This window comes from Leptonotus elevatus, chromosome 1, assembly GCF_054856555.1.
Source record: "Leptonotus elevatus isolate MCC_2025b chromosome 1, RoL_Lele_1.0, whole genome shotgun sequence".
In the NCBI taxonomy this organism is placed as follows: domain Eukaryota; kingdom Metazoa; phylum Chordata; class Actinopteri; order Syngnathiformes; family Syngnathidae; genus Leptonotus; species Leptonotus elevatus.
Window position 1 is genome coordinate 34,255,805 of NC_141239.1, and position 15,013 is coordinate 34,270,817.

General features: G+C 38.7%; 1 protein-coding gene across 1 annotated transcript in view; it reads right to left on the reverse strand.

Annotated features, from left to right (window-relative positions):
* The window catches only part of xrn1 (5'-3' exoribonuclease 1), a 34,465-nt gene extending 19,452 nt beyond the window's left edge, over positions 1-15,013 (reverse strand). Inside the window, exons 1-16 of the mRNA XM_086094546.1 lie at positions 14,831-15,013; positions 13,450-13,682; positions 12,492-12,589; positions 10,108-10,217; positions 9,906-10,016; positions 9,735-9,820; positions 8,353-8,440; positions 8,101-8,269; positions 6,204-6,271; positions 5,575-5,712; positions 5,304-5,473; positions 4,081-4,170; positions 3,768-3,924; positions 2,728-2,847; positions 2,456-2,625; positions 1,555-1,672 (exon numbers count right to left, since the gene is read on the reverse strand). Coding sequence (XP_085950672.1) covers positions 1,555-1,672; positions 2,456-2,625; positions 2,728-2,847; positions 3,768-3,924; positions 4,081-4,170; positions 5,304-5,473; positions 5,575-5,712; positions 6,204-6,271; positions 8,101-8,269; positions 8,353-8,440; positions 9,735-9,820; positions 9,906-10,016; positions 10,108-10,217; positions 12,492-12,589; positions 13,450-13,682; positions 14,831-14,905 — 2,001 coding nt within the window. The 5' untranslated portion in view covers positions 14,906-15,013. The remainder of the gene's footprint in view (positions 1-1,554; positions 1,673-2,455; positions 2,626-2,727; positions 2,848-3,767; positions 3,925-4,080; positions 4,171-5,303; positions 5,474-5,574; positions 5,713-6,203; positions 6,272-8,100; positions 8,270-8,352; positions 8,441-9,734; positions 9,821-9,905; positions 10,017-10,107; positions 10,218-12,491; positions 12,590-13,449; positions 13,683-14,830) is intronic.

Consider the following 15,013-nt stretch of genomic DNA (forward strand, 5'->3'; position numbering starts at 1 on the left):
AAATTAAAACTGACAAAAGAACTTCAAATTATTTATTTATTTATTATTAATTAAAAAATATTGGGATGTATACATGTTCATTTATGTACACGCTATATATATTTGTTTATATTGTATGTGCTTTCACATGGCTGCATCTGTTGTCATCCATTTTAAATATTGGCAATACAGTGGCACTCCAATGACTCAATGTTACGCTGCTTGAGTGTGCATGCATGTCTCTGCTCTTCTCCATTTCGCTCCCAATTAGTCAAATGCGTAATCAAATACTACAAACTGGGAACAAAATAATTCACACTCCACTTATTTTAAAGGGAAGTGTCAAAAATGCGTCACAACTTGTGTCTGTTGCCCTGTCAGTCGTCTGAGCTTTTTCTATGCATAACTGTGTTCATTGAACGCACCTTGAGTCTACTGCAGGAATGATTGCTGCTTTTTCTTCTGCTTCTCCGCGAAAAACATTTGCTCTACTCCTACTCCATTTCTCTTCCTATCTACACCTTGATAGAATAACTTGAACCCTGCTCCTAAACTTCTAGCTTTGCTCCCTTTCCACACAGTATGTCGACCTTCCTCCTCTGCATCATGTCAACCAGCTCTCTACCTCTTCTTGTCATAGTTCAGTAACCAGAAGGTCGGCTGTTCAATCCCCGCTCTCCCCATGTCCTGTGTCCTTGTGTCCTTGGGCAAGAAACTTCACACACATTGCCTCCAGTGCTACTCACACTGGTGTATGGAAGGTGTGAATGTTTTGTGGTGGTCGGAGGTGCCGTAGGCACACACTGGCAGCCACGCTTCCGTCAGCCTGCCCCAGGTCAGCTGTGGCTACTTAAGTATCTTACCGCCACCACAGTGTGAATGTGTGAGTGCATTAATAATGTATCCATTCCTCTGTGAAGCGTCTTTGAGTGTCTGGAATAGCGCTATATATAAATCTGATGCATTATTATTATTATAGTTCCAACATTCAAAGTCCCTACTCTCAGTCATAGACTCTTGGTGTTCTTCTTCTTCTCTTTCCCCCTACAAACACACCTTCCTCCTCTACTTGTTCGACCAACAGTAGACCAGTTTCCACCGGCACCCTGTAGGTCAACAGCACCCCGATGGCGGTCGTTGTTAACCCGGGCCTCGACCGATCCGGTATGGAAGTCATAAATTTGATTCACATGTTTGATTTGGCCAAAGTTTTTACGTCGGATGCCATTCCTGACAGAACCCTCTGTATTTATCCGGGCTTGCGACCGGCACAAGAAGACACTGGCTTGTGCCCCCGTACTGAATATAATACTACAAAAACAAACAAACAACAACAACAAAAATCCAACTAACGCTCAAGTTTCTCATCGAGACAAAAATTGGGGCTGAGCAGCGAGAGAGTACAATAACCAAGTACAGTGCTGATTTGATATTTGGTCATACAGTGAAAAAATAAAAATCAAACATTAAAAGAAGTAGTGTCAGATTTTTTGCATCATTCGAGATACTGCTCGAAATGATAATGTCCTGTGGTTATCATCCAGTGATGAAGCAAGGGACACATGCATAATCTACCTTGTGTTTTATATGATGTAGTGTAGGGAATCCACAAAAATACAGCGCTGAGCAATCCACACTCCTGCCAATGTGGTTTAGTGAAACGTGCCAGGCATCCATGGGTATGTTTTCTTTCCTGGAAAACCCAAGCACATTACAAATGAACTTGAATTAGTCATTTTGAAGAAGAGCTGTTGGATGGATGCATTCCATTCAAACACACCTCTACATGATAGCCATCTCTTATTCCACCTACCAGGATGAGAGGAAGGCTGTGCTATCTATCTTCAAGTGTAAATATATGACATATTTCTAGGTAGCAATAGCAGCAATCTCTCTCTCTCTCTCTCTCTCTCTCTCTCTCTCTCTCTCTCTCTCTCTCTCTCTCTCTCTCACACTCTCTCTCTCACACTCTCACTCTCTCTCACACTCACTCTCACTCTCACTCTCACTCGCTTTACATTATAATACGTATATTTAGGCAACGGGGTGATGAGGTAATTGCAGAGAGGTGACAAAAGACAAGCACTAAACAATGAAGGCAAAATGTAAACAATATAGAGAATGAACAAGATTGAATATTTTAATAATGCAATTACCTTATTATTCGGACAATAATTGTACCACTTTTGCGCATAGTTTGACTGGTCTTGCAATTTATGTTCAGGGGTGACTTGTATATAATAAAATTAGAGCTCAGATTGGCACCCAAAAGCCCTGGTCTCAGTTTTTGTCAAATATATTCTCCCGCTTAAGAGTGATTTATGTTTGTTTTTTTCCCCCTTCATGTTGCATTATTTTGACTGGTTCAAGTTTATAGTCCAAAAAAATTTGGTTCTATGGGTCGACGTGATTTCTTTGAAATCTGACTGAGCTCAGCCCACCAGTGTAAGTGTTCAAAGGAGACGTGTGCATCTACCTGACATGGCAGTGGATGATGTTTGGGAAGAGCTGAAGAAGGGTGGAGAGGTATGTGAAGTCTTTCTCATGGTCATATGTATATAGAGCACACTCTGTATGATGATTCCTGGCTTTCTCGTCTTTTGTCAGCTTATAATTGCAGACTTCCATGGCTGCTAACAAACACCTCTGTTAAAAAGAGAGAACAAAAACCCAGACAAAACTTTAAAGAATATGTTAAAAACAAAACAACAACAACAACCTGATGGCATTTTACGGTGTATACTGTACCTCATCAATAAAAGGAATTAGCACTACGGCCTCCCACTCCTGCTGCTTGCCATTGAGGTCTGTTTTGAAGTCTGTAGGGTAATATTCAATAATGGGAGACATTTCATTGGTCATCAGGTGCTGAGAAAAAAAAAAAAAAGAAGCACATTAATTACTTCCACTGCAACCAAGCCTTGTATTAATTGTGTCTAGTAGTGTTGAATCTTAACTTTGTTTATTTTCCTGCTAGCTACATTTAAGAGTTTACTGTTTGGGAAGGACTATGACGGTGAATTAAAAAACTTTAAAGAGGATTTTTTTTTGTGTTAATAGATTTAGGTTTAAAAATCTACGTGAATAGAATTGCATAGGGCCACTGAAACCTAGAAAAATTCTGATAAATCCGGGATCAAGAGTTCTCCTGCCTTGACCTCACTTTCTTCTTTTTCCATTCATTGCTTTTCCTGATATCCTTTATACTCCCAACTGCCGAGTCGCCACACACTTTTTGACAACGCATATGCCAGCACAAAAATCTGACAGCTCCAAGGAACAGCTGCCTTCACCAAGCCAAGCTCTGCCTCCATCAACATCTCGCAGCCACGTGGGACCTGACAAGCTCCAGACTATTTTTTATATTTTAGTTTTATTTTTTTTACTAGGAGTAGAGTTTCCCTAACTTAAAATTTTAGGGGCACAAACCGAACATTTAGGGCACATGTTGTAATTCATCTTTCAAGGTAAATTATTCATATATAGAGTATTCCACTTATTTTTTCACTGCATTACAGGTAATATGCAGCCACTCAACCCAAAAGCAACATTTCCCAGGCAGAATCCTGGCCTAAACACAATTGAGATCCTGTAGCATGGCCTTTAAGACAACAATTCACACAAAACATCCAAAAAATAATGCTCAACTGAAATTGCTTTGTATAAAGCAATTGTCCAAATGTCCACAATTCCTCCTGCCTGTGCTAATCTAAAGGTTAACAGGTAAATACTAATGACTTCTTTTTCTGGCTGTATGTATGTGAGATTACACAAGATGTGTGTGTTACCCTGTAACATTCAGGTAACAGCTCCATGCTGGCAGCGGGCAAGACTGCCAAGAGTTGCTGGAAGGGCATGAAAGGTTTCTCAAGATCAAAGGTCAGCTTCAATTCTGAAATATTTCTGATGTCTGACAGGAACGGTGCATAGTGGTAGGGGTAAAACCTGGAGAAACAAAAATAGTATTACTAATCTTAAAATGATGTTTGTCTGGCTAAGTGTAAAAACAAAAAACAAAACAAAATACACATTTTTCTGGGGAGTTAGGAAGTAATAAAACATCAGGTTGATGATTTTTTTTTAATGGGAATAAATTCTCACCAGCTCCAGGATTTCACCCCATGATAATAGTAGTGGAGAATCCACTGGATGCCTTCGACATAACATTTGGCCTGCTTTGATAGAAAATCACTGTAAAAGAATGAACACAAATCTTTTCAGGTCACTTTTCATACGCATTGATGCATGGACACGTCATTTCTTATTTCTAATCCCTTAAATTATGAATTACCAATCTTATATGCTTATAATCACGACAGAGTCTGAAAAGAAAACAATTAGTGCTCTGCGATTGACTGGCGACCTATCTAGGCAGCCCAAAGTCAGCTAGGATAGACTCCAGAAAACCCACAACCCTGATGATGATGAGCGGTGTCAAAGATGGATGGATGGACAACTTGAAAAATAGATGCTGAGACATTGTCTTTCTACTTTATGTTGATGAGCAATATACAACAAAAAATTAGAGGGGGCTAGGTTGAATGTGAGCATTTGTGGTTGCAAGCCTATCTATCATGCACTGTGCGTAGGGCCACACATCCCCGTTTTGTATCCCGCATTGCGACATGCCACATCTGACCAATGTGAGAGAACGCTCTGATGTACTAATGTCGTCCAAACCTACGTCCGCATCCTCTGCCTCCACCCCTCCATATATTGATTAATACTGCGTTAAATTGTGGAATATGAATTAGGCAGCAAAATTGAGCCGTTTTTATATATCTGAGAGGGCGGCCATTCTGCCACTTGTTTTCGACTAAAATGGCATCACAGTGCCGAAGGGCTCAGCTTGTGAATGTCACATGAACAAAACCAGAAAACAGGTGAGTGATGGAATTTTCAGTCGACAGCTAGAGCAGTAACATAACTGATTATTAAATGAAAAATAAATGCAATTTTATTTAATCTCCTAAATCTATACATTTATTTCTCAGTCTTTGTCTTATTTTTTAACTGAAGCTGAACATAAAAACATGTTACCTTGAAAATAAGTAATATACCGGTAAATAAACTAAAATATTTTTTTTGACTGAAAACAAAATCTTAACAAGAATAATATTCAGACCCACTGTAGCACACAAATACCATTTTACTAATGTGCTTATGAAATGACTGAGTGAGAATATTCACTTATCTTGGAAATAAAGTATTAAATGCAATAGGATGTATACCCCCCAATGGGTACACCTACCCCTGGTAGTGAAACACTATGTTAAGCGTCTTTTTCATACAAATTGTGAGTGGGTGTGTGGTAATAAACTCACTCAGACACTACGTCCACCCCCATCTTGGTCATATAGTATGTGCGCTTGTACTGTCTGAACTCAGTTTCAAATATATCATCTTCCTCATCGTCATCTTCGACAGTAGGGACTTCCCCACCATCTAATACTTGATCAGATGAAGTCAATTCTGCCAGAGTGAGAGAACAATCCTGTACAACATACAACAAGTGGTGTCATTAGCACAAGCACATTTAAGTATGCAGGAAACCAACAATGAAAATTGGGTCAGGTTTTATCACTGCTGTCCTACCTCTTCCTTGTGAGTGTGTTTACTGGCAGCTTCCATCTCTGCTGCTCGGCCGGCCGCCTCATTCAGGTACTTGTTACCAACTTTACTCTCAAACCACTTCAAGTCCACAAACACCTCACTGAAATGTTCGCGGTCAAACTGGGCAGAGGTAAGGAATAAATAAATAAATTAAAATATATATATATAAACGTTCACAAAAAAACATGTCCATATCACCCCCCCCCCTACATTTTCAGTGTGCTGACATTATAAGAAAAAAATAATAATACTCGGCAGACTGATCCAGCCATGAAAAAAATTACTATAAATCACCCTTAAATTGTCTTACCAATTTTTAAATGTTTATGTTTTTTTAATTGAACATATAAACATTTAGACACATTACAAGTATAAAATATAAGTCTAATATAAGTTGAAAGTATAAAATATAAGTATAATATAAGTTGAAGTAAAAAGAAAAGGAATAGGAAGAAAGAAAAGAGTTTTGATTTTGATAATTGTAGGGTAATCAATGTGTAAGTCAGCAAAATGTAATGGGAAAACGCCTGAAAGCTATTTTTTTGTCTATATAAAAAGTAACACACAATTGCAATAAAAAAAAGGCAAATTTATGTTTCTAAAAGTCGCACCTCAGAGAGTTTCTCCAAGTATTTCTCAAAGTTTCCAAGGTTAAGGTGGCCATTCTCGTTCAGATAACCTGAGCACAAAATAAATCAGTTTGAGTCACATTAATTAATAAGCAGCAGATATGAGTATTTAGGCTTGCACCCATGAAAATTTGCCAAATCGTCCCCGGAAATGCCATACAGCTTACTGTATTTGTTGCCAATTAGGTGCCTACCTGGTAGGACGGACCCTGCTACAGTGGGTCAGTAGCTATCTGCTCCAAGAATCAGCATGCCTCATTTGACTGATTTGGATAGGGCAACTTCAATATGGTGTTCCACAAAACCAAGGTTTGGTGATCCCTCATACCTCAAAACTGAAGGCTAAGTTTCACAGAAGTCAGAGACAGGGTGTGAAGTGGCCATTCTAAGAAGACAACACCTCAACAAATTCTGTCATCTACAGATTTGCAGTCAAAGTTTGCAGGCCAATCTTGATTGCTCTCTGCCCAGACAATGAGAATAGGCTGTGTGCAGTCTTTTCTACATGGGGCTGCCAGGAGGCCTGTCATAACTGCCCTTAACCATCAGACCCATCTAAACTGGTCTCAGCAACACACCCACTTGGAACTTGAACACGTGCAAAATGTTATTTTCAACAAGGAGTCCAGATTCTGCCTAGGGCAACTGGATCAGAGGGTCAAAGTGTGGAGAAGACGCAGAAAACTTGATGCTCACTGCTGACTGATAGAGTAATATATTTTAGTGGTTGGCAATGTGATGGTGTGTGGTGGCACCTCCCTCACTTGTCATCATTGGAGGCAATTTCAATGCGGAGACATATCAAGAGATACAGATGAGATTCTGTAATCAGTAGCAAACGCCGATATCATCATTAAGGTGCCGAATGCTATCCTCCAATATGATTGGGGTTTTATCATAGACTATCGTTACAATTTGAGAGTAGATAACAGCGTAAAATTGCCTGACAGCAGTCCGGCCTTGACCCCATTGAAGACCTTGGGTGTGCTATTCGTACCAGCGTGACTAACAAAACCACATTGGCTGACTTACAACAAATGGTTGTTGAAGAATGGGATTCCACCCCACAAAGCAGTGTGTGAGCAAGCTGGTAACCATCAAGCAGAGGCGGTGCCAGGCTGTTGTGGCTGTGCATGGTTTGTCTATGAGCTACTGAGGCTGCTGATTGTAATGAATAATTGATAAATTGCTAAAATGTCATTGTCCCCCCCCCCAAAATTACAATCATCCAATTAACACCAAATAAGAGTCAATGTCATAAGCAAAATAAACAGAGACGAAATAGACACCTTTTTCCTAGATGCATCTCACATACTCAACTCTGTTGCTCATCCCACAAATGTGTGTCCTGTAAAATGTGGCAACATTTATAAGTGTAAAGACCTTCCACTTGTATAAGATTTATTGCCAAGTGTTTGTACAACAGAGAAATAATCTACCAAACACAAATTTTCTTTCTTTCCCCTCTAAGTTTTTAAAAATGTTATCCTTTAGACCAGGGATGAGCAACTGGCAATCTCACAGACCGCATGTAATTAAAATGTTTACTGTTCCGGAGCAGTATCAAATTGTAATGTAACTGTGTTCAAAACTAGATGCCAGACATTGTTTAAGAGAGACATGTACATATTTTCCTGATTTACATTTTTTTCCCCCATACATCTGGTTAGGGAGTGTGCGATCCGATGTGGACCCCAGTAATGCTATCAAAAAATGTGGCTCCACCCATCTTTGATGTTGCCCATCCCTTCTCCAGACCATGTCAAGCATACATAAGATTGTACGGGGCTCACTTGTAAAAAAATTTTTTTTTAATACTGAATTAAAATACAGGAGAGTCAAAATATTGTGTGATGTAAGAATCCATTTTGTCTCTCACCATCAAGGCTGGGCAGCACACTGATGTAAGTCTTATACAACAACGGCAGAGCATCATGGTTAATGTGAAGATGAGGAAGGTGAGGGATGAAGTCATTCCCCACTAGGAAGCTCATGAGAATCCAGTCATCTATTATCTTCTCCAAGTCATAATCAGAGCCCAACTGATTCTAAAAAAATCCATCAAGATTAATCAGAATCGATCAGGTTTTATTGTCTGCTTACGTCATGATATGAGTGCCTAATATCCTACCTTAACATCAGAGAACTCATAGTTAATGTATTCCCTCATCAGCGACAAGTGAAGCAAATGGAACGTTGTCTCCTCTGGAGCAGTTATCCTGAAAGGGAGGAATCAGACAGGACTGATTCACCAAAACAATTTTCAAGAACCTTCAACACCCTGTCAAGTCATTTTCATGTTTCATTAAATTCTAAACACGTTAAAAACATTTTAAAATACTGTAATATTGTAAAATGAATTTGAAATGATAACAAATGTTTTGGGATCATAGTTTGTGCTATAGTTACGGTTTGTACTATTAATAGAGGGATTATAATTTTTTTCCGCTGGTCTCAATTACTCGCAAGATTTCAGTATTTGTGGCAGGGCTCTGTCTCAATCCCCTGTGAACATGGGATATTATATACAATTTTAAAATTATCTTAAAAAACAATTTTATGCCCACGTAAGCATTTTATTTTATTCTTCAATTAAACAAGCACTGCTCTAATCCCTTTAGGGGGGAAAAAAAGTTACAAATGTATTTCCATAATTAGAATTTAAAGGTGCATGTCACAATATTGATGCAAATTGGAGTGTTAAAATAACCATATTTTTCACCCACACGTTTTAAGAATTGTATAATGGACAGGGCACAATGGCTGTTGCCCCTATTTTCCTGTAGAGTGAAATAATGATCGGCGGTTCAGGACTGAATCTTTAAGCTTTTGTGAAGTCAGGCACATGCACGCTCTCTCGCTCTGCGGAAGCGATGGGAAGGCGGAAGTGTTTGGGAGTGTGTGGACGAGACCGTGGAAAGACATAAGTGTGTGCGTCTGTGCGACAGGGGATATAAAAGTGTGTCAAAATAATAAATCAAGACTCCAGTGCGACTCTCCGTCTCCCGGTGGCTCCTTTTGTTCGACCAGTTTGCCGACATGCAACGGGAGTTGTCCACAGCTGTGACTCAGTTCGAGGGCAAAATCTCCTCTGCGTCCCCCGACCACGGTCAGAATACCGAGCAGGAAAGGATAACACTGTCTAGTGTGACAAAAAGGGCAAAACGGAAGTCGCACAAGCGTCGCAGGAGAACGTGGATCAATGTTGGAGCAGCGTTAATATTGGAGTAGGTGGAAAACCCTAAGAGGGGTAAACGGGACTCGCGGCTTGCTTTCTTCATGCTAAAAAGGTAAGACATGAAAAATGCAATAGGGTGTATTTATGATAAGCAATGCACAATAAAACTACCACTAACTAACGTCTCGGCACTCTGGGCGCGTGCATGGTGCTGGCTGCCGTTCCGCTTTTCGCCAGAGGGGTCACAAATCTGCAAAAACTATCTTGCGACATGGACCTTTAACAAAGTTTCAAACCTTGAAATAAAAAACTTCAAGCTTAATGACAATTCAAACCTTTTCTGGGATTTCTTTCCTCCAAAGCGGACCTCTTCTCTGAGCAGGGAGAAATTTGGTTCATGACTGGTCAAACCCAACATGATCTAACAATGGACCAAAACGACATGAGAATCCTGAGAGACACATTGACACACAACCACATCAAATAGACATGCACACAAATCATACCAGGTCAGCATCCAGGCCATATAAGCAGTGTCGGGTGTTGGGGTCATTAAGTGGCTTTGTAGTCTCTGAACGTATGAATTCCATGATTTTATGTTCTCCCTCACCAGGGGTCTATAAAATAAATGGAAAGCCTCCAACTGGATCAACTTGGCAAGATGTTTCTTAATGCAAAACGTGCCAACATTCACAAATGAACACACACCTCATGACCTGACAAGTAGATTTTGACATTCTGCCAAAGTTTGTCAGTCGAGAGCTTGTTGTTGACAAAATACTTCAGCTGGTCTTGGAGTCGCACCATGAACTCAGTGCCTGGTAGAAGATGACACAGTTTAATTGGCTAATGCTTTAAAAAATATATATATGTTGTGACTTATTCCATTTTAGTTGCCACCCGATAAGTGCAACATGGAATAATTAGAGGGATTTTTTTTATTATTAAAAAGAAAGGCAATGCAGCTTTATTTATACAGCAATTTCATAAACAATGTGCTCGCATTTAAAAACAAATAACTTAAGACATTTAAAAACAAAGTACAGAAGTAAGCATAAAGAAATTTTTTTTTTTGTTTTTAATCTGGACTTAAAACATTTACACTTGGTCTGACTTCACTTCTGTTGTCATTTTATTACATCTGTGTGCAGCACAACAGTTAAATGCTGCTTCATCATGTTAGTTTTGAACTCTGGGCTTCACTTTCGACCAGAGTCAAGTAAAAAGGAAACTTCAAGTACAAAAGGTATTCACAAACTTTGATCAATACTTTGTTGATACACCTTTGACAGCAATTGCTGCCCCCGGTGTTTATTTTTAATATGAGTAAGTTAGTGTTGTCACGATACCAAAATTTTGACTTCGATACTATACCTGTATAAAATACCTCGATACAGGTACTGAAACGTGTTGTGGAAAATAATTATTTAGTACATATTAACATAATTTTATTGCCTACTGTATTGTGGACACCTGTATTTTCGTTAACAAAGGGCTTTTCATTCCTTGAACAGAAAGCAATACCAAAGTAACCTTGAACTGATATTCTTGCTCCTTCCTCCCTCCCAAATTCCTAACTAGGCAGCATAAAGAATCTTCCCGTGATTCTTTCTGTGCATCTCTCACACAGACCACAACCATGTAAACTGTTCTGTGAGGTTAGTGTATATTTGAAGCTTCAAATATAAAGAAACCCAAAAGACAAATTGTTTTCCAGACTGTTTCATTAATCTCGCCGAACTGCTGAAAATTCCACTATAAACGGTACCTCGAAAAAACTCTAAAACATTAGCAAAAGCAGCAAAATTAAAACTGACAAAAGAACTTCAAATTATTATTTTTATTTATTTATTATTAATTCAAAATATTGGGATGTATACATGTTAATTTATGTACATACTGTATATATTTATGTTTAGACTGTATGTGCTTTCACATTGCATGGCATATTCTTTAAGTACTGTATTTGACTGCATTTGATGTCATCTGTTTTAAATATTGGCAATACAGTGGCACAGCAATTACTCAATGTAACGCTGCTTGAGTGTGCGTGCATGTCTCTGCTCTTTTCCATTACGAGAAGTGCACATCCAGCGATTGCTTCAGTGCGTGAAGCCATCTTCCTGCGCCCTTTCGCACACACGCTGAAAGAGGCGTGACGCTTACTTAAGGCGTTTTCCACATATCGGTAGACAGACGGCCATGCGTGTATGTCTACCTGCCTTTAAAAGAGTTGGCGGGCGGTCTCGTATTAATTATTATTATTTTTATTTTTTTTTAAGTACCGGTACTAAGAAAAAATTATACCGAGCTGTTTTGGACGCCAAAACATCAAGGTACGGTACTGGTACCGGTATCCTGTGCAACACTAGAGTAAGTATAAGTACACCCATTCCTCTCTACAGCACCTCTCAAGATTTCTCAAGGACATCCAAAAACCTGTTCTGAACCCAGTCCTATACTATAAATCTAGTCCAACCAACTGATTGGTATCAGATAGCTTCAGGGCAAAGACTGTGAATGTGTATGCTTTTGTACCTGGGGTTTCTTAATCTTTTATCAAAATATATTCCCCTATTATTGTATCAATAATGAAAAAAGTCAAAATATACAAAGAATAAGGGGTAGGACTAGATACGTTTTCAACTTCTTCCTACTCCCTTTTGAACATGTAAACCGTGACTAACGATGAGTGCATGAGGTTTTTTTTTTTGTTTGTTTTTTTAAATCTTTATTATTTTTCTGCTACTTGTTTATATGTTCAATAAACAAAAAGTTAATAAAAAAAAACTGCAAAAAACTTTTTTCATTGTCATTGTGTGGTGCTGCTTGTAGAATTTTTGAGGAGGGAAAATGATTTATTGAGAAATAAGGCTGTAAAATTAACTAAATGTAGAAAAAGTAAGGCGCTGTTAATACTTTCCAGATGCACTTTAAATTGCAGTAGGTGATATTGGCCCATCCAGCAATCAAATGAAATATCAAACATGTGAACAAATATGGTGGGCAAAAGCAAAAAAAGCTGATCACTATACAGTGAGCAGTGAGGTCAGAAGTACAATATATGAACAGGGGGGAAATTTTGGGCCTACCTGGGGTGATGCAGTTTGAGTCGAAACGCGCTTCTGTGGGCAACACTTCTCCTTTTTCCAGAGCTTTTTTTATTTTCTCTTCTGCTTCTTTGGCAGATCTTCATACACAAACACACATGCAAAGATACACATCATGTTGTCTGTAGAAATAACTGATGTTCATAAAAATGGGTCAATTTAATTTAGTCATAGGACAAAACAACAACAACAACAACAAAACTAACCCTCCTTACTGACAACTTCCAGTGGCTCATTCAAGACCTATCCAAAAAATATGGAAATCCCACTGCCATGGTGAACTTAAGCAAGGCCTCAAACCTATAAGTCCAACTCCTACTGTTCCTTTGTGCCTGTCCAGTTTTGACTCTGCACGTGTTTTTATTATTCTTTGGCCATTTCTGCAAGACTGCTTTCAAAGTACCACCAGCCTAAACAAGTAGTTTTAAGAGAAGAACGATAGGAGAATATATACAGGGAGACACATTAACTTAGTAGACTTGCATTCAAAGTAGCGATAATGCATCACCTACAACATTTTCTGTGTGCTCACTGCATGCTATTTATATTTTCCACTATTGCTGCTGACACTACGCATATTTCCCCATTGTGGGACTAATAATGGGCACCATGTTTAACCAAGTAGTGTAAAAAATTGATGTATTGTAAAGCATCGCAATATCAAATTCTTGACATGATAATCGTAATCAAATTGTGAGACCAGTGAAGGTTCACATCTCTTGCGCAGACTCACATTTAACATGAATTTGAATGTAACTGGTTAAATCTATCTAAGACAGTCAAATAACCAGTTAAAAAGGATGTGCACACTTAAGCAACCACATTCTCAGTTGTGTATTTTTACTTACTCTCTTGAAATGATTTTAACAGGTTAGGTTAGTGTCAGTGATTAAGAACAAGTTGTTATATTGGTCAAATTTTTTGTGAATCCTGAACCCACCGGAATCTCCGTCCTCTCTGCTGGTTCATCTTTGCCCTTGGCGCCACACCATCTACTGCCATGAAGAAGACCTTGCGTGGCTTGATGATCCTGAAAAGCACCTCCAGGTAATGGAAAATATCCGCAAAAATCTTCTCTTCAGAGATGCGGAAGTGAACATCTTCATCATTTGGGTGAGAACACTGATGGATGATCCCATTCATGTCCAGATAGAGATTGTCAAATTCGGGGATCTGAAAAATCAAATTGTGATTTCTTATGTAATGATTAGAAGTGAAACTCTAATGCCTTAGGAAACTCATATTAAATATGCCAACATTCCATTAATTAACAGAACATTTTCAACACCAAAACAAATCTTTTGAGTAATTACATTTTCATACACGAGTGGTGTAATTCAAAGGATTAATTTAGCCACTAAACACATTCTCTTCTCGTTGCTTCCTACTATTGTGTAATTTGGGGACAATGATGACCTAAGCCGAATTGACAAAGGCCACATTTGCAAATGTATTTGGAGCCTTAGCTTGCATACACAGGTGCATCTGAGATGAAAAGTGTCTTGGAAATAGGTCATGTGTTGCCCAACTAATATTCAGGTAATGAACCACATGTGGAAGGAACAAACCTTGTAGGCATGTTCAAAATGGTTACTACATTTATTCTGACCTGGTCTCCTTTATGAGGACCTGATTTTCTGTCAACTTGTTGTGACAGTGGAACTAGATCAACGTCTATGAAACATAATGGACGCACGCAGACCCAAAATGGTGATACTGTACTCAAACTCCGCAATTCATTGTACCTTTCCAACGTCCCCAAAATGTTAGTTTTGTTGGGGTGGTCTCTAAAAATAACATTTTGGGACGTTGGATTATTATTATTATTTTTTTTTTAATACAGTAAGTAATCAATTTATCATAGTTGCCTCAAGTATCAGTATAGACTAATTGTGTATTACATGTTGACATGGTGGCCACATTACCAAACCAAAAGGGCGCAGCTGTCAATAATAACGATAAGAAAACTTGATTTTATCGACAACGTAGGTCGGTGACTCACTGACTCATTAATTACACACAATAAAAGTTTTACTTCATTTACTCTATACATTAATTGTTTTAACAGCTGGGTTTAAATAAACATTTACAACGCAATGTATACCGTTCCTAATTGACGGCAGTAACTCGACAGTAGATTAAAATATGTATATATAAATAAACGGATGCTAACTAGGGATGATAATTCATTAGACAAAAAAATTTGCCAAGTGTACTAAGACTTCAACAACCCGTAGCTAAACAAGCCGATAGCCAACTGCTAAGCTAACGCCGCTGTGGTCGGTAAATCGGAACAGTCCACGGTCACCACTGCTTTTTACCTGATGTTCCTTGACAACTTCACTCAGACAAGGGTAACGCTCTGAAATCCATCGATAAAACTTGGGGACCCCCATTTTCACTGTGACACTGCCTCTGCCTTACGGACAAAACTGAGACAGAACGTTGAATTTAATTGTTCAAGTGGAAACCAGTTTCGTTTCCAGTGGCCGCAATCTAGCTAA